This window comes from Tursiops truncatus, chromosome 5 (assembly GCF_011762595.2).
Source record: "Tursiops truncatus isolate mTurTru1 chromosome 5, mTurTru1.mat.Y, whole genome shotgun sequence".
In the NCBI taxonomy this organism is placed as follows: Eukaryota; Metazoa; Chordata; class Mammalia; order Artiodactyla; family Delphinidae; genus Tursiops; species Tursiops truncatus.
This window is the reverse complement of record NC_047038.1, coordinates 107,771,912-107,790,599: the sequence shown is the minus strand read 5'-3', so window position 1 is coordinate 107,790,599 and position 18,688 is coordinate 107,771,912. Positions and strand designations below refer to the sequence as shown.

The following is an 18,688-nucleotide window of genomic DNA, read 5'->3' as shown; positions in this document are numbered from 1 at the left end:
AGAGAAATACACAGCAGATGAAGGAGCAAAGTAAAACCCCACCAGACCTAACAAATGAAGAGGAAATAGGCAGTCTACCGGAAAAAGAATTCAGAATAATGAGAGTAAAGATGATCCAAAATCTTGGAAATAGAATGGAGAAAATACAATAAACATTTAACAAGGACCTAGAAGAACTAAAGAGCAAAAAAACAGTGAAGAACAACACAATAAATGAAATTTAAAATTCTCTAGAAGGGATCAATAGCAGAATAACTGAGGCAGAGGAACAGATAAGTGACCCAGAAGATAAAATAGTGGAAATAACTACTGCAGAGTAGAATAAAGAAAAAAGAATGAAAAGAATTGAGGACAGGCTCAGAGACCTCTGGGACAACATTAAATGCACCAACATTCGAATTATAGGGGTCCCAGAATAAGAGAAAAAGAAAGGAACTGAGAAAATATTTGAAGAGATAATACTGGAAAACTTCCCTAATATGGGAAAGGAAATAGTTAATCAAGTCCAGGAAGCACAGAGAGTCCCATACAGGATAAATCCAAGGAGAAACATGCCAAGACACATGTTAATCAAACTATCAAAAATTAAATACAAAGAAAAAATATTAAAAGCAGCAAGGGAAAAACAACAAATAACATACAAGGGGATCCCCATAAGGCTAACAGCTGATCTTTCAGCAGAAACTCTTCAAGCCAGAAGGGAGTGGTAGGACATATTTAAAGTGATAAAGGAGAAAAACCTACAACCAAGATTACTCTACCTGGCAAGGATCTCATTCAGATTTGACAGAGAAATTAAAACCTTTACAGACAAGCAAAAGCTAAAAGAATTCAGCACCACCAAACCAGCTTTACAATATATGCTAAAGGAACTTCTCTAGGCAGGAAACACAAGAGAAGGAAAAGACCTACAATAACAAACCCAAAACAAGAAAATGGTCATAGGAACATACTTATCGATAATTACCTTAAATGTAAATGGATTAAATGCTCCAACCAAAAGACATAGACTGGGTGAATGGATACAAAAACAAGACCTATATATAGGCTGTCTACAAGAGTCCCACTTCAGACCTAGGGACACATACAGACTGAAAGTGAGGGGATAGAAAAAGATATCTCATGCAAATGGAAATCAAAAGAAAGAGGGAGTAGCAATTCTCATATCAGACAAAATAGACTTTAAAATAAAGAGTATTACAACAGACAAAGAAGGACACCACAGAATGATCAAGGGATCAATCCAAGAAGAAGATATAACAACTGTAAATATTTATGCACCCAACATAGGAGCACCTCAATACATAAGGAAAATAATAACAGCCATAAAAGGGGAAATCAACAGTAACACAATCATAGTAGAGGACTTTAACACCCCACTTTCACCAATGGACAGATCATCCAAAATGAAAATAAATAAGGAAACACAAGCTTTGAATGATACATTAAACAAGATGGACTTAATTGATATTTATAGGACATTCCATCCAAACACAACAGAGTACACATTCTTCTCAAGTGCTCATGGAACATTCTCCAGGATAGATCATATCCTGGGTCACAAATCAAGCCCTGGTAAATTTAAGAAAACTGAAATCATATCAAGTATCTTTTCTGACCACAATGCCATGAGACTAGATATCAATTACAGGAAAAAATCTGTAAGAAATACAAACACATGGAGGCTAAACAACACATTACTTAATAACCAAGAGATCACTGAAGAAATCAAAGAGGAAATCAAAAAATACCTAGAAACAAATGACAATGAAAACACGACGACCCAAAACCTATGGGATGCAGCAAAAGCAGTTCTAAGAGGGAAGTTTATAGCAATACAATCCTACCTTAAGAAACAAGAAACATCTCAAATAAACAACCTAACCTTACATCTAAAGCAATTAGAGAGGGGGGAACAAAAAAACTCCAAAGTTAGCAGAACAAAAGAAATCATAAAGATCAGATCAGAAATAAATGAAAAAGAAATGAAGGAAACTATAGCAAAGATCAAAAAAACTGAAAGCTGGTTCTTTGAGAACATAAACAAAACTGATAAACCATTAGCCAGACTCATCAAGAAAAAAAGGGAGAAGACGCAAATCAACAGAATTAGAAATGAAAAAGGAGGAGTAACAACTGACACTGCAGAAATACAAAGGACCGTGAGAGATTACCACAAGCAACTCTATGCCAATAAAATGGACAACCTGGAAGAAATGGACAAGTTCTTAGAAATGCACAAACTTCCAAGACTGAACCAGGAAGAAATACAAAATATGAACAGACCAATCACAAGCACTGAAATTGAAACTGTGATTAAAAATCTTCCAACAAACAAAAGCCGAGGACCAGATGGCTTCACAGGTGAATTCTATCAAACATTTAGAGAAGAGCTAACACCTATCCTTCTCAAACACTTCCAAAATATAGCAGAGGGAGGAACACTCCCAAACTCATTCTATGAGGCCACCATCACCATGATACCAAAATCAGACAAAGATGTCACAAAGAAAGAAAACTACAGGCCAATATCACTGATGAACATAGATGCAAAAAATACTAGCAAACAGAATCCAACAGCACATTAAAAGGATCATACACCATGATCAAGTGGGGTTTATTCTAGGAACACAAGGATTCTTCAATATACGCAAATCAATCAATGTGATATACCATATTAACAAATTGAAGGAGAAAAACCGTATGGTCATCTCTATAGAGGCAGAGAAAGCTTTCGACAAAACTCAACACCCATTTATGATAAAAACCCTGCAGAAAGTAGGCATAGAGGGAGTTTCCTCAACATAATTAAGGCCATATATGACAAACCCACAGCCAACATCATCCTCAGTGGTGAAAAACTGAAACCATTTCCACTAAGATCAGGAACAAGACAAGGTTGCCCACTCTCACCACTAGTATTCAACATAGTTTTGGAAGTTTTACCACAGCAATCAGAGAAGAAAAAGAAATAAAAGGAATCCAAATTGAAAAAGAAGAAGTAAAGCTGTCACTGTTTGCAGATGACATGATACTATACATAGAGAATCCTAAAGATGCTACCAGAAAACTACTAGATTTAATCATGAATTTGGTAAATAGCAGGATACAAAACTGATGCACAGAAATCTCTTGCATTCCTATACACAGATGATGAAACATCTGAAAGTGAAATTAAGAAAACACTCCCATTTACCATTGCAACAAAAAGAATAAAATATCTAGGAATAAACCTACCTAAGGAGACAAAAGACCTGTATGCAGAAAACTGTAAGACACTGATGAAAGAAATTAAAGATGATACAAATAGATGGAGAGATATACCATGTTCTTGGATTGGAAGAATCAACATTGTGAAAATGACTATACTACCCAAAGCCATCTACAGATTCAATGCAATCCCTCTCAAACCACAATGGCATTTTTCACAGAACTAGAACAAAAAATTTCACAATTTGTATGGAAACACAAAAGACTCCGAATAGCCAAAGCAATCTTGAGAAAGAAAAATGGAGCTGGAGGAATCAGGCTCCCTGACTTCAGACTATACTAGAAGGCTACAGTAATCAAGACAGTATGGTACTGGCACAAAAACAGAAATATAGATCAATGGTACAGGATACAAAGCCCAGAGATAAACCCACGCACATATGGTCACCTTATCTTTGATAAAGGAAGCAAGAATATACAGTGGAGAAAAGACAGCCTCTTCAATAAGTGGTGCTGGGAAAACTGGACAGGTACATATAAAAGTATGAGACTAGAACACTGCCTAACACCATACACAAAACTAAGCTCAAAATGGATTAAAGACCTAAATGTAAGGCCATACACTATCAAACTCTTAGAGGAAAACATAGGCAGAACACTCTATGACATAAATCACAGCAAGATCCTTTCTGACCCACCTCCTAGAGAAATGGAAATAAAAACAAAAATAAACAAATGGGACCTAATGAAACTTCAAAGCTTTTGCACAGCAAAGGAAACCATAAACAAGACCAAAAGATAACACTCAGAATGGGAGAAAATATTTGCAAATGAAGCAACTGACAAAGGATTAATCTCCAAAATTTACAAGCAGCTCATGCAGCTCAATATCAAGAAAACAAAGAACCCAATCCAAAAATGGGCAGAAGACCTAAACAGACATTTCTCCAAAGAAGATATACAGATTGCCAACAAACACATGAAAGAATGCTCAACATCATTAATCATTAGAGAAATGCAAATCAAAACTACAATGAGATATCATCTCACACCAGTCAGAATGGCCATCATCAAAAAATCTACAAACAATAAATGCTGGAGAGGGTGTGGAGAAAAGGGAACACTCTTGCACTGCTGGTGGGAATGTGAATTGGTTCAGCCACTATGGAGAACAGTATGGAGGTTCCTTAAAAAACTACAAATAGAACTACCATATGACCCAGCAATCCCACTACTGGGCATATACCCTGAGAAAACCAAAATTCAAAAAGAGTCATGTACCAAAATGTTCACTGCAGCTCTATTTACAATAGCCCGGAGATGGAAACAACCTAAATGCCCTTCATCGGATGAATAGATAAAGAAGATGTGGTACATATATACAATGAAATATTACTCAGCCATAAAAAGAAACGAAATTGAGCTATTTGTAATGAGGTGGATAGACCTAGAGTCTGTCATACAGAGTGAAGTCAGTCAGAAAGAGAAAGACAAATACCGTATGTTAACACATATATATGGAATTTAAGAAAAAAAAATGTCATGAAGAACCTAGGGGTAAGACAGGAATAAAGACACAGACCTACTGGAGAACGGACTTGAGGATATGGGGAGGGGGAAGGGTGAGCTGTGACAGGGCGAGAGAAAGGCATGGACATATATACACTAACAAACGTAAGGTAGATAGCTAGTGGGAAGCAGCCGCATGGCACAGGGATATCGGCTCGGTGCTTTGTGACGGCCTGGAGGGGTGGGATAGGGAGGGTGGGAGGGAGGGAGACGCAAGAGGGAAGAGATATGGGAACATATGTATATGTATAACTGATTCACTTTGTTATAAAGCAGAAACTAACACACCATTGTAAAGCAATTATACCCCAATAAAGATGTTAAAAAAAAAAAAAATGGGCAGAAGACCTAAATAGACATTTCTCCAAAGAACATACACAGATTGCCAACAAACACATGAAAGAATGCTCAACATCACTAATCATTAGAGAAATGCAAATCAAAACTACAATGAGATATCATCTCACACTTGTCAGAATGGCCATCATCAAAAAATCTATGAACAATAAATGCTGGAGAGGGTGTGGAGAAAAGGGAACCCTCTTGCACTGTTGGTGGGAATGTTAATTGATACAGCCACTACGGAGAACAGTATGGAGGTTCCTTAAAAAACTAAGAATAGAACTACCATACGACCCAGCAATCCCACTACTGGGCATGTACCCTGAGAAAACCATAATTCAAAAAGAGTCATGTACCACAATGTTCATTGCAGCTCTATTTACAATAGCCAGGACATGGAAGCAACCTAAGTGTCCATTAACAGATGAATGGATCAAGAAGATGTGGCACATATATACAATGGAATATGATTCAGCCATAAATAGAAACGAAATTGAGTTATTTGTAGTGAGGTGGATGTACCTAGAGTCTGTCTTACAGAGTGAAGTAAGTCAGAAAAACAAATACCGTATGCTAACACATATATATGGAATCTAAAAAAAGAAAAATAAAAGTTCATGAAGAACCTAGAGGCAAGATGGGAATAAAGACACAGACGCACTAGAGAATGGACTTGAGGATATGGGGAGGGGGAAGGGTAAGCTGGGACAAAGTGAGAGAGTGGCACGGACATATATACACTACCAAATGTAAAACAGCTAGCTAGTGGGAAGCAGCCGCATAGCACAGGGAGATCAGCTCGGTGCTTTGTGACCACCTAGAGGGGTGGGATAGGGAGGGTGGGAGGGAGGGAGATGCAAGAGGGAAGAGATAGGGGGACATATGTATATGTATAACTGATGCACTTTGTTATAAAGCAGAAACTAACACACCATTGTAAAGCAATTATACTCCAATAAAGATGTTTAAAAAAAATAAAAGAGGGGTGTTTTGTTTTGGTTTTTTTTTTTTTGGCCTTTTGTTGAAGAGGACAGAACAATAAAGCCTTCTATTACTCACCAAGGCATAGATATGCTGTCAGTGTTCATAAGACAAGCAATACATTTTCTTCTACACACAATATATTGTATGGCAGGGATTTGGTCAATATACTCATGGTACCCTAACCTCTGTGGAAATAAATCCTAGAATCAAGGCTATAGTCTGGGCTAGTCCTAAAGTCAATGTAAGTATTTGATTTTCATTTCTAAATTACAGTATTGTTGATATTCCTTCTAATGATATTATATTAACTCACGAGGTTAAAAGCAACTGAAACCCTTTCAACTTGAATTAAATAAAAGGAATTTTCATCATGAGTATACAAGGTTATCTCAGGAATTCCCACAAAGAGGAAGTACACCTGAACTTCATGCAGCACTGGAAATAAGGTAGTTTCTTACACAAGCTCTCTTCCTCTGAGACCACACTATCCCTGCCTCTTTCTTTAAAACTCCTGCTAGAGCTGGACTCTTTCTGCTTGTTCATCAGCATACCTCGGCAGCGTTAATCAATATATACGCCCCGACCAACCCCAAAGCTAAATAATTAAAAAAAAAAAAATTCCAAAGAGTGCAATTCAGCGTATAAGGACTTTTTCTACTTACAGCATCTCTCTGGAATCTGTAACCAAAGAGAAACTACTGGGCAAGGGATGGTGATAAACTTTAAGGCCTGCTTGTCATTCTGTGATAACATCCCTGGACTGTCTACACAAGGCAGTGCAGCCAGGGACAATTTTATCTCTAGAAAACAGATTTACAATTGATGGGATGTTTGTATTTTAGACACAATGTTACTCTGAAGCATTCAGACAATCTATACTTTCCTTCTATTCTTTTATTTTCTTAATTATCAAAGGGTACTCATTCTCAATTCTCCTTTCCAAAAGGAGAGAGACTCACACAAAGTCCTTCTTTGGCACACCTGCCTTATTTTTGCTGCATTTATCAACAGAAGTGTTGTACAAGGGTGGGCAGGCTCACTCTGCATCTCCTGAGAGCTGCTCTACAACTGGAACGAGATGGAAAGTGACAGAAACTTCTCACGGGGCAGAACTGAATGCTCTGATTTGGTGTCCAGAGGAACCCCTCATCAAAAAGGAAGTCCTCAACCCCGAAATTATATTTTTGGGAGCAGGCCTGATTTCTGGTTTCAAGAATGGTTTCATGACAGTATGGAGGTTCCTTAAAAACCTAAAAATAGAGCTACTGTATGATCCAGCAATTCCATTCCATATCTGGAAAAGATGAAAACTAATTCAAAAAGATACCTGCACCACAATGTTCACAGCAGCGTTATTTACAATAGCCAAGGTATGGAAGCAACCCAAGTGCCCATTAACAGATGACTGGTTTAAGAGGATATGGTATATATACACAACAGAATGTTACTCAGCTATAAAAAGAACGAAATATTGCATTTGCAGCAACATGGATGGATCTTGAGAATATCGTACTAAATGAAATTAAGTCAGAGAGAAAGACAAGTATTATATGATATCACCTATATGTGGAATCGAAAAAATAATACAAATGAATCTATATACAAAACAGAAACAGACTTACAGACATAGAAAACAAACTTACGGTTATCAAAGGGGAAAGGGAGGAGAGGAAAGACAAACTAGGAGTATAGGATTAAAAGGTACACACCACCATACATAAAATAGATAAGCAACAAGTATTTGCTGTATAGCACAGGGAACTATATTCAATACCCTGTAATAGCCTATAATGGGAAACAATCTGAAAAAAATACATATAAATACATATATATAACTGAATCACTTTGCTGTACACCTGAAATTAACACAATATTGTAAATCAACTATAGTTCAATTTAAAACAAAAAGAAAATAAGGAAGGGTTTTATGTATGAAACAAGACTGAATTTTGATCAACAGCAGTTTACTGTTAACGAGACAGCAGGTGACTGGGCTTCTGAATGACTGTTTAGGAATTCTGTCCACACTAAGATGCTTCCAGGAATTAGTTAGTACACTTTTATGGTTTATAGTCCTATTCAATACACACACTGAAAAATGTGATCATGCTCTGCCAGTAAGGGAAAGCACTTAAATAAAAAATAAAAAATTAAAGTCTAGCTGTACAAGGATATTTATTAATCGGGGTAAAATCATAACCTAAGGGCAGATAGAGATCCACAAAGATGTATACAAAGTTCACTCAACTAAAAGCTATTTAATATAGATTTTGTAGAACTGTGTAAATAACTGCTTCTAAATTATACTGCAGAAAAGTAAAGAACTAATATAAAATATAACCCAAGGGAAAGAGAGAAAAGAATTAGGATGAAAAGATTTAAGGGCCAGGATGTCCACATGCTCCCTGGACTGCTGAGAAGTGCGGGCCGCACCTGCCAGTTTTGAGAAAAGCAGCAAACACAGAACCAGCTGCTGTTCCAAAGTTAACTGCCTGCTGATAGTTTAATTTGAAACAGCTTCAGAGAGGCCCCCACCCCCCCGCACTAAGCACTAGGGCAGTGATAGGCCAGCTGATAAAACTTTTCAATTACCCAACTGATAAACCATATAAATGCTTCACTTTCATTCCCATCACACTAGGGGGGAATGCTAAAGTCACATTTCTGAAAACCACAATAAAAAGTATATATTCTCTGTAGAATGACATAAAATATTAATAATCCTTTCTCATCTCCCATTGCAAAAGGATTTTTTTCCCCCAAAACCTGCATACACTTTAATTTTTCATCTTGTTTACAGCATTAGAGATGCTATAGCAAAAGTAATGTTTTTCTTATAGCTTAGAAAACATAATGCCAGAAAGTAATTACACACAAGTTATAGTTTATAGAGGTATGGGAATCAGAACATAAGGGTAGGGAAATGCTACAGAATGACAGTAGTTAAACTAAGCCCAGCAGAGCATGACATTTTAATAGACATATTTAGAAAGGAGAAAAGCAAAAACAAGTTAAATCTTCTGTTTTTAGCTAATCTATTTAAACCATAATGTGATAATGGTAAAGTGTCAAAATCCTAAACATCTTTATAAGACCAACAGTAGGGTACCAATGCAGAAAACCAAGACCCTTTCAAATTCTTAATGATAAAGTGGTTGCTATGAGTTTTAATATCATCAACTATTAACTGTGAGTGCACCAAACTATGTGCTATAAATATTCTTCATGTTGAGTACACGTACCTCTCTGTGTGGGTGACAGTTCAGGCCCATTATGGGGACAGTGGTTGCAACAGGCCCTACTGAACCCGCGCTGGGACCAAACCACCATGAAGCCATCTGAGATTTGCAAAGAAAACAGAAATGTAGGGTATATAAAATGTCAAAATTTAAGTGTGAATGAGAATAGGAGTTCGACAGAAACGAGTAAAAAATTTATCTCGTAAGAAGCAAGAGGTTTTCTCACACATGTACACAAAGGCATGAACATAAAGATGTTTACTGCAGCATCATTCCTGTTATGCTATCAATAAGCAATCCAAATGCTACCAATAAAAGACTGGTTGAATAAATAATAATATAACGACACTAGAAAATTCTATGTAGCAGCTGAAAAAAACAATGAAGTGGAAAGTGGCATGATAAAACTTTCTAAAATACAAGTGAAAAGGCAAGTTGGCATAAATATATATATGAATATATATACACACATATATATATACATATACACTACACACATATATATATCCTCATTTATTGTAAATATTATTTGAATATATACTATGTATGTGCATAGAAAGCAGACTAGGATAGACAATGAACCATCAGACTCCTTTAATAATAGTTGCTTGTGGAATAAAGACAGACACCACATATTTCTATACTACTAAAAAATGTTTTCACGTGTTACTTGTTTAACTCTTGGGTAACAAAATGAGATAAAAATCCACAGAGCAATAAATAGTGCTTTGAGTAGTGGGAACTACAGGAGTAGACTATGAGTAGAAATGAAATGGGAGCAGTGTTTGATCATGTTTTTTTCTGAACATTCTTTTTCTTTTTTTTTGCGGTACACGGGTCTCTCACTGTTGTGGCCTCTCCCGTTGCGGAGCACAGGCTCCGGACGCGCAGGCTCAGCGGCCATGGCTCACAGGCCCAGCCGCTCCGCGGCATGTGGGATCTTCCCGGACCGGGGCACAAACCTGTGTCCCCTGCATCGGCAGGCGGACTCTCAACCACTGCGCCACCAGGGAAGCCCCTCTGAACATTCTTGATTACTTCCTCCTTTTTGTTTTCCTCTTTCAGAAATAATCAAAGAAAATTTCACTCAATTTTACGCTCATGTCCTTATAAAAACCATTTGCTGACCTCTGCTTTACATATACGGTATCATACTGTACCTATTTTTCTTCTACAACTTGCTTTTTTTTTTTTTAATTGAAGTAGAGTTGGTTTACAATGCTGTGGCAATCTCTGCTGTACAGCAAAGTGACCCAGTTATACACATACACTCATTCTTTTTTTAAATGTTCTTTTCCATTACGGTTTATCTGAGGAGATTGGATACAGTTCCCTACAACTTGCTTTTTATCATCCAAAATTCTGTTTCTGAGATTTATCTATGTTGTCACACGTAGCTGTAGTTCCCTCAGTCCAAAGAGTGCTACTTTCAACATTCCTATACATAGTTCCTTTGGCACAGGTGAAAGAATTTCTCTAGGGTATATAACACCTGCTGGGTTGTATGGTATGGGCATTTCTAGCTTTACCAGACATTGCTCAATTACTCTCTAAATATGACGTACCAAATTATTTTCAACCTCTGAGAACTGTTACTGTCAATCTTTGAGATACCTGTACCAACTCAATGGAAGTGAAATGGTACCTCATTATCCCATGGAACACATCTTCTTAGTAGTAGCAAGGTAAAGAATCTTTTCAAATATTAGTTGGTTCCTTAGGTTTCATCTTTTCTGAGCTCCCTGCCCCTATTTTACTGAGTTATTTGTCTTTTTCTTTCTGATGCATAGTTTTTTATTTATGTTGGACACTAACTGTTGTTGCCTATGTGCATTGCAGTCATGACTTGTCTTTTCACATGCTTTTGCTGTCTCGATGTACATAAGTTTAAAGTTTTCACAGAGTCAAATTTATCATTTTCTTTGTGGTCTGTACTTGTCTAAGAACTCATTCGTTACTCTAAAGTCATAAAGATATCCTTACGTATTTCTTCAAAATGTTTTACTTTTTTACTTGTATGTCTTTAGATTCTACCCTACAGGATAAAGTAAAGCAAATTCCATCTAGATTTTTAAATACGGGTAATCAACTGCACCACTTGTTGACACATCCGCTTTCCCTGCTGACCTGTACTGCTAGCTCCATCACAGCATGTGACACAGAACCATGCGCATACATCTGTGTCTTTGCTGGACTCTCTATCCTGTTCCCTTGACCTGTTTCTCTGCTGACAAAACACTTGCAAGAGTCTACCTCCTGGTCTTGATCTTTAAAGTTTCCTTGGTTATTTGGTTATTCTTGTTCTTCCTTATAAATTTTAGAATCATTTTGTCTAATATTTAAAAAATTTTGTGATTTTTACTGAAATTCCATTGAACTTTATAAATGGGTATCAAAGGGGATTATGACAGGCTTTAGGAAGACTAATATTCAAATGATAATTTTTTTTTTTTTTTTTTGCGGTACGCGGGCCTCTCACTTTTGTGGCCTCTCCCATTGCGGAGCACAGGCTCCGGACGCGCAGGCTCAGCGGCCATGGCTCACGGGCCCAGCCGCTCCGTGGCATGTGGGATCTTCCCGGACCGGGGCAGGAACTCGCGTCCCCTGCATTGGCAGGCGGACTCTCAACCACTGCGCCAGCAGGGAAGCCCTCAAATGATAATTTTTGAGAAATAGATTAAGGGTTCTCTGTTTTGTTGCCTTCTTTTTTTTTTTTTTTTCCTGCTCTAAGTTATTTCCTTGCAGTTGGTAAAGGATTTAAGGCAAAGTAGCTGGTTTTTCAGCCTCCATAAGTCACTGGGATCTATTATTCAGAGCTGGTGGGGTGATAAAAAGAGTTCCTAATTTTCCATTGCTGGCACGGATTGCCACAGGGCTTAACTTTCTTCATTATCTTTAGCTCTTACCTCCCTCTCAATTAGTTTCCCAAACTGCCATTCCATAGTACATTTTTCTAGATGTTATTAATAGCTGTGTCTGGGAAAGGAAGTAACAAATTCAAACAAATTTTAAAAATCCTTTATAGTAAGTCTCTCACTTGGAGTTTTATAATGCACTTCAGTATATCAAAGACTCTCAGTAAAGAAATATGTCTAATTTTGTCTTAACTCACCATTTCCAAACTTTTTGCATGCATTAATTATTCACTTCTTGCATCCTAACTGATATCCCACAAAGAATGTTCCATGGGACAGCAATTTGGGAAATGGTATATTTAAACTAATAACGAAAAGACAAGAAGAATTCAGATATTTCTTACTTCTACAAAACAAACTAATCAAATAGCACCCAGCAAGCCTCTTGAAAATGCCTTAGTGATGTTTTTTAGCTTGGGGTCTTAGTGTTGACCTATACCTAATAAGACTTTTCCTTTAACTTGACAAGAGTTTTACTTTCCTTCTTATTTCAGCACCGACATGAAAGAACAGGCAGCCGTCCCAGATTTATTCACCTCTCACTGTGAAAGCTATAGGAGTGTTTGGCCTTAGAAAAACACAAACCAAATAAATGCATCTCTTATCCTTGCTGGGCGTTGAGCCCATGTTCTTGCTGCCAAGTGGCCTGAGGAGAACCAAAAAACATACCAAAATTAAGTGACTTTTATTTATATTTTCTCCTTTCTGCTCTGTTGATGCAGCAGGTATTAATTTGCTTGATGCACTGCTGGACTGGCAGGGTGGCCTGGCTCAGCTAAGGATGGGAGGGGAAGAGGAGGTCGCTGCCAATCTCAGCAGACACCCTGGACAGACAACGATGGCCTTTCCTGGAAAACATTTCTCCTTTCTTACAGGGCATTACTCCTTGCTGCTGTAGTAACAAACATTCAATAACAGTCATGGGCGGGCTTTTGAGAGTCAGGTTCTTCCCAACCGGCAAGGGAAAAACACTGGCACTTCCTTTCTCTCTTCGTGCTACATTTGACATTTATTCCATTATTCCATATTCATTTATTAAGTGCTCATTGTGGACCAGGCACAAAGCTAATTGGTAGGGAGGGTTACCAAGACCAGCAGCAGAGTCCTTGAGAACCTGAAAGTTTAAATTAGAGGCTGAAGACCCAGTACCACAAGCATTGCCTGAAGCAGAACTAGGAAGACTTGGATCCTGACATGAGAGACTGGGAATGTAAATCCCAAACAATAGGCGCTCTGTGCTCCACGAAGCTGGAGACTTTTTCTTGTTTTCTGTTGTATCCTGAGCCTGGATATTTATCTGCTACTGAATGATCAAGCGCTGGAGCCATCTAAAATCATGATTTAGCCATGCATCAATCTTTCCTATTTTATCCCAGCACTAGTTTGTCCAGCTTTTCCTTGACATGTTCCCCTACAGAATGGCGCATTCCATCCTTGGCCTGCTACGCCTGGAAATCTTTCCTCGCATTGTGCAGAAATCCACCCTCTCAAGGTTCCACCCACAGACGCATATTCTACCCTCTGGGATGCCACAGAACACACAGAACCGTTCCCCTCCACTGCTACTTTTTATTGTGAAAATTTCAAGTCTACAGAAAAGTTAAAGAAACAGTACAATGAACACCCATATATACTTATCATCTGTTCACCAATTATTAATATCTTCCCATATTTACTGTTTTATCTCTTGCTGTTTTTTTCTTCATGAATTATTTGAGGGTATGCTGCAAACATAACCCTGCATCACCTCTAATACGTCTGCATACATCTAAGAATAAGGACATTCTCCCACATAACAGCTTTCCTACTATACACCTAAACAAAGTAATATTAATCAAATATTATCTAAAATAAAATTCGTATTTAAATTTTCTTAATTATCCCCAGTGGTTTTTTTATTCTTTTATTTTATTTTTATTCTTTATTTTTTTCTTGGCCACACTGCGTGGCTTGTGGGCTCTTAGTTCCCTGACCAGGGATCGAACCCAGGCCCTCGGCAGTGGAAGCATGGAGCCCTAACCACTGGACCGCCGGGGAATTCCCCAAAGTGTTTTTTGGTTTTTTTTCTTTAAACCTGGATTTTAAAATTCCAGATTAAAAAAAATCACAGCCTTTTTTAACCTAGAATATTTTTCTAGCCTTTTTGTATTTTTCATAACATTACCTTTTTTTTGGCCGGGAACACTACTACATAAGTGATATCTGTGTACACTGCTAAAGCATCAGCTGGAGCCACATACCGTCAGGTTGTCTCACTAGTGGTGACGTGTATATAAGTTGACCACTTGATTAAGAATGTGATCACCAGATCTCTTCATTGAAAAGGTACATTTTCCCCTTTATAATTAAAAACTTACATATCATCTTATGGGAGTGTGAATATCTACTCCTCCAGCAATTGTTTTACCCAAGTTTTAGGAGCCACTGGTGATCTTTACCTGAATCAACTATTACATTGAGAATTATAAAATGATAATTTTCTGATTCTATTTCTTCTTCTACATGGATTTTTAAAAATCCAGTGTGTTAGAATCCACTATTGTTTAAAAACTTTTTGCTACTCAAATTGTCCCAGATTTGGCCAGTGGGAGCCTCTTGAAGCTGCCTCCTAGGCCTTTTTGACATGACCCCATTAGTTGAGCACTTCCTACTTTCTGTCACTAGGGGTCCAAGCTTACCTGTACTTTCCCCTTCCCAGGACCTAGAATTAGCCATTCCTCTGAGGCTCCCCGGTTCCTCTTAGAGGGAACAGCACTTATGAGGAACAGTTTTGCTAGTCTCTTCTATACAGCCCTCCAGGTGTTGGAAGCCAGTTATTTCTGTCCCATACCCCTCCCCAAACTTCCAAACCGAGGCTAACTTCACCCAATTTCTTACACAAGTCTTCCTGCAACTTAGCTTTGATTTCTACCCAGCTCGTCTCTTTCATAGTCCCTGTCCCAACTCAGCTGCTGTCTTCTATCCCAGTGGTTGGTTCCCAACCTGGCTCTGCATCAGAATCACTGGAGGACTTCTTTAATACACAGATTCCCAGGATCCACTCACTCCACACTTACTGGATGAGAATCTCTGGAGTAGATCATGGGACTCTGTTTCTGTTTTCTTAAGTTCTCCAAGTGATACCAACATAGCCAGCCCACTGCGTATGCCAATTTTTTAAGGCCTTGTGGACCCAGTATTGGATACAATATCAAAAGTGTGGCCTAGAGCTACCCACTTTTCTTGTACCGGACCTTAGAGTTCTTTCAGCATAACTAAATCAATGCTGACATTTCTGGGGAGGTGGAGGCAATGACATGAAATTTTTGACTCACGATGACTGAATTTATTTATTTAGTTGATGTTGTTGGCCCCGCCACGGGGCTTTTGGGGGATCTCGGTTCCCCAACCAGGGACTGACCCTGGGCCACAGCAGTGAAAGCCCAGGATCCTAACCACTAGGCCACCAGGGAACTCCCCTCATGATGAATTTATGAATCCTCCAGATCTTTTCCAACATATTGTTAAGGTCTATCTCCCCTATCTCCTCATGCTCCACTGATCCTTCAGCCTTAGGTGTAAGGATTTACATTTGTTCCAATGAAAACACATATTGCTTAATTCAGTTAAACTTTTGGTATGTCAAGGGTCTTACGCATCCTGATTTTATCATCCTAATTATTTTTTACCCTTCCAACTTTATGTCAGTCAAGCACGCTGTCAAAGTCCTCTTAACCTTGTCTCTTTTTCTTTTTTTTAAAGATTTATTTTTGATGTGACCATTTTTAAAGTCTTTATTGAATTTGTTACGATATTGCTTCTGTTTTACATCTTGGTTTTTTGGCCGCGAAGCATGTGGGATCTTACTTCCCCGACCTGGGATCAAACCCGCACCCCCTTCCTTGGAAGCATAGAGTCTTAACCACTGGACCGCCAGGGAAGTAAGTCCCTGTCTTTTTTTCTATTATTTATTTTTTTAAAATAAGTTTTTGAATTGGACATTTTAAAGTCTTTATTGAACCTGTTACAATATTGCTTCTGTCTTATGTTTTGGTTTTTGGTTGCGAGGCATGTGGGAATCTTAGCTCCCCGACCAGGGATTGAACCCACACCCCCTGCAATGGAAGGCAAAGTCTTAACCACTGGACCGCCAGGGAAGTCCCTTCTATTATTTTTTTAAGTATTAAAAAATCACTCTTACACATATTTCTATGAATGTGGTTGTGGTTATATAACTGTATGTGTTTGTCAAAACGCACAGAATCAAACAGCAAAAAGAGTAAATTTAAATGTATGTGAATTACAACTGAAAAAAAAAATCAGCCTTATATCCCAAATACTCATTTACATTTTCCTCCCAGATTAGGTCTCACTAACTTATTCTGATTGACAGTCTCTGCAAAATGTATTGCTGTTCTAACTAACAGAGTTTTCATAGATTTTGTATTTTTATTCATCTGAGGTCAATGCATTCTAGAGTTTGATACCTTGAAAAAGCATCAGGATTTGTTTACCAGGCCACTCAACCCAGTGAATGTATTATTACCATTTTACCAATTCCCACAATATAAAATGCAAAGAAAAAGTGATGGAATGTGGAATAAGGTGAAAATAGTATTTAAAAAATTACAATCCTTCACAGAACTGGGTTAAAAAATCGAATACAGGTCTGTCATTCTTGCCTAGGAGTGGAAGTTAGACAATTTTCCACATATAAGTTTGACAAGGATTTAAAAAAATACTCTTCAGTGCTGGTGAAGGTCTTGTGAGACATACTCTCAGACAGCACGAGAAAGAGGCTGAAGTAACAGAACCTTCCCAGCCATTTGAAACTATCTAACAAGAACTTAAAGAATTCAGCTGGAATACATATATACTGATAAAATCTAGAAAGAATTACATCAAATTTTTAGCAGTAGCCAGCCATTTCTAGCTGATGAAAGACATGCTGTTTTTTTTTAATGCTTTATATTTTAAAAAATAATTTAAAAATTTCTACAATGAGCCCATGTTAGTTTTATAATTAGGAAAAAAGCAGTACATATTTATAAAAATACCAATTAAAGAACAAGGAGGAAAGTAAACCACAAAAGGAAAGAAGCAGGGATAAAATAATTTTTTGCAAAGATATAACTGTCACCGATAGGAATTCTCGAAATAAAATATGTCTTCCAGGTAGTCAATAATTTTATAAAGAATTTTTGTTCAGAGAATGAACAGTATTTCCCTTGTGAAGCTTGAGTGCTACGGAGGATTCAGGTATACAGTATTTCTAAAAGGGACACTTGCACTCCCTCCAAACAATATTTTCCAAATGAGAAGCTTTATACAGAGCTAGTAAATACTATAAATTCATACCTTGAAGAACGATGCTCTGGTTTATTTCGTTCGTTTCGATCTGTAAAGAAAGAAGACAGTTACATTTTAAAATGCTCTTTAGACGTCCTGGAAAAGAAGTTCTTACATCCCAGCTGCCGTACCCTTAGATTTCACAAAGGACTGTTCAAAGGTTGCTGTGTCTTCCCCTTGTAAGGCTCTTCTTCAGAGTTGAAAGGATTTGTCTGACAGAGGAGGTACGAAGGATACAAAGAAGGACAGGCGTGTAAGGGTTTTACAGTTTGTTAAAATCATCTACTTAGAAAATATATCATTACATGTATTGTTTCATTTTCAAAGATCTTTGCTGTTTTAAACACTTTGCTAAAACCAAAACAAATTTAGCTAAGGAAAGAAAGTAAGGAAACTGAAAAGCCACAAATTACTCAGCTCAAAAAAATCATTCCATGAATCATGGTTGGCAAAAGCTTCTAACAGGATGGGGAGGGGGAAAAAATGAGCAGTCAGCTACATCTGCAAATACCCAGAGACCAGTAGAGCCTCTTCCTTAACTCTCTACCACCCAGAACTTTTCAGAAGTTGGATTTCCATGTTTCACAGATAATTAGGTCTAATGTGCCACAAGGCAGTGGTTCTCAACCAGTGTCCACTTTGCTCCTCCTCCCCAAGGGGACATCTGGCAATGCCTGGAGACTTTGTTTGGTTGTCACAATCAGCCTGAAGACTATTATATACAAGAGAAAGAGCCACGAAACCCACAGGATGTCTTTTTTTTGACTCTGAGTAATTATTTTTTCTTCAGTGCATGCTTAAAAATAAATAAATGAAGTAAAAAGATCTCAGTGTTATGAAAAAACTAACAACAGAAAGCAGTGGGTAAGGGGCTTCCCTGGTGGCGCAGTGGTTGGGAGTTCGCCTGCCGATGTAGGGGACACGGGTTCGTGCCCCGGTCCGGGAGGATCCCACATGCCGCAGAGCGGCTGGGTCCGTGAGCCATGGCCGCTGAGCCTCCACGTCCGGAGCCTGTGCTCCGCAACGGGAGAGGCCACGACAGTGAGGGGCCCGCGTACCGTGTAAAAAAAAAAAAAAAAGAAAGAAAGCAGTGGGTAAGCC

At 38.1% G+C, this 18,688-nt stretch overlaps 1 protein-coding gene across 10 annotated transcripts in view; it reads right to left on the bottom strand.

The window, feature by feature from the left end:
* SH3D19 (SH3 domain containing 19) overlaps positions 1–18,688 on the bottom strand; it is a 135,208-nt gene that overhangs the window by 85,479 nt on the left and 31,041 nt on the right. For 7 of the 10 annotated variants that reach the window (XR_012332141.1, XR_004526733.2, XR_012332140.1 and 4 more), the window contains exon 2: positions 17,597–17,636. Coding sequence is in view for 4 of the 10 variants with exons in the window: in XM_019926572.3 (XP_019782131.1) it covers positions 17,597–17,636 (40 nt within the window). In the remaining 6 variants the exon portion in view is untranslated. Of the gene's footprint in view, positions 1–17,596; positions 17,637–17,718; positions 18,337–18,688 lie in introns of those variants that run through there. The other 3 variants (XM_033857299.2, XM_019926575.3, XM_073805514.1) reach the window with 3 other exon arrangements.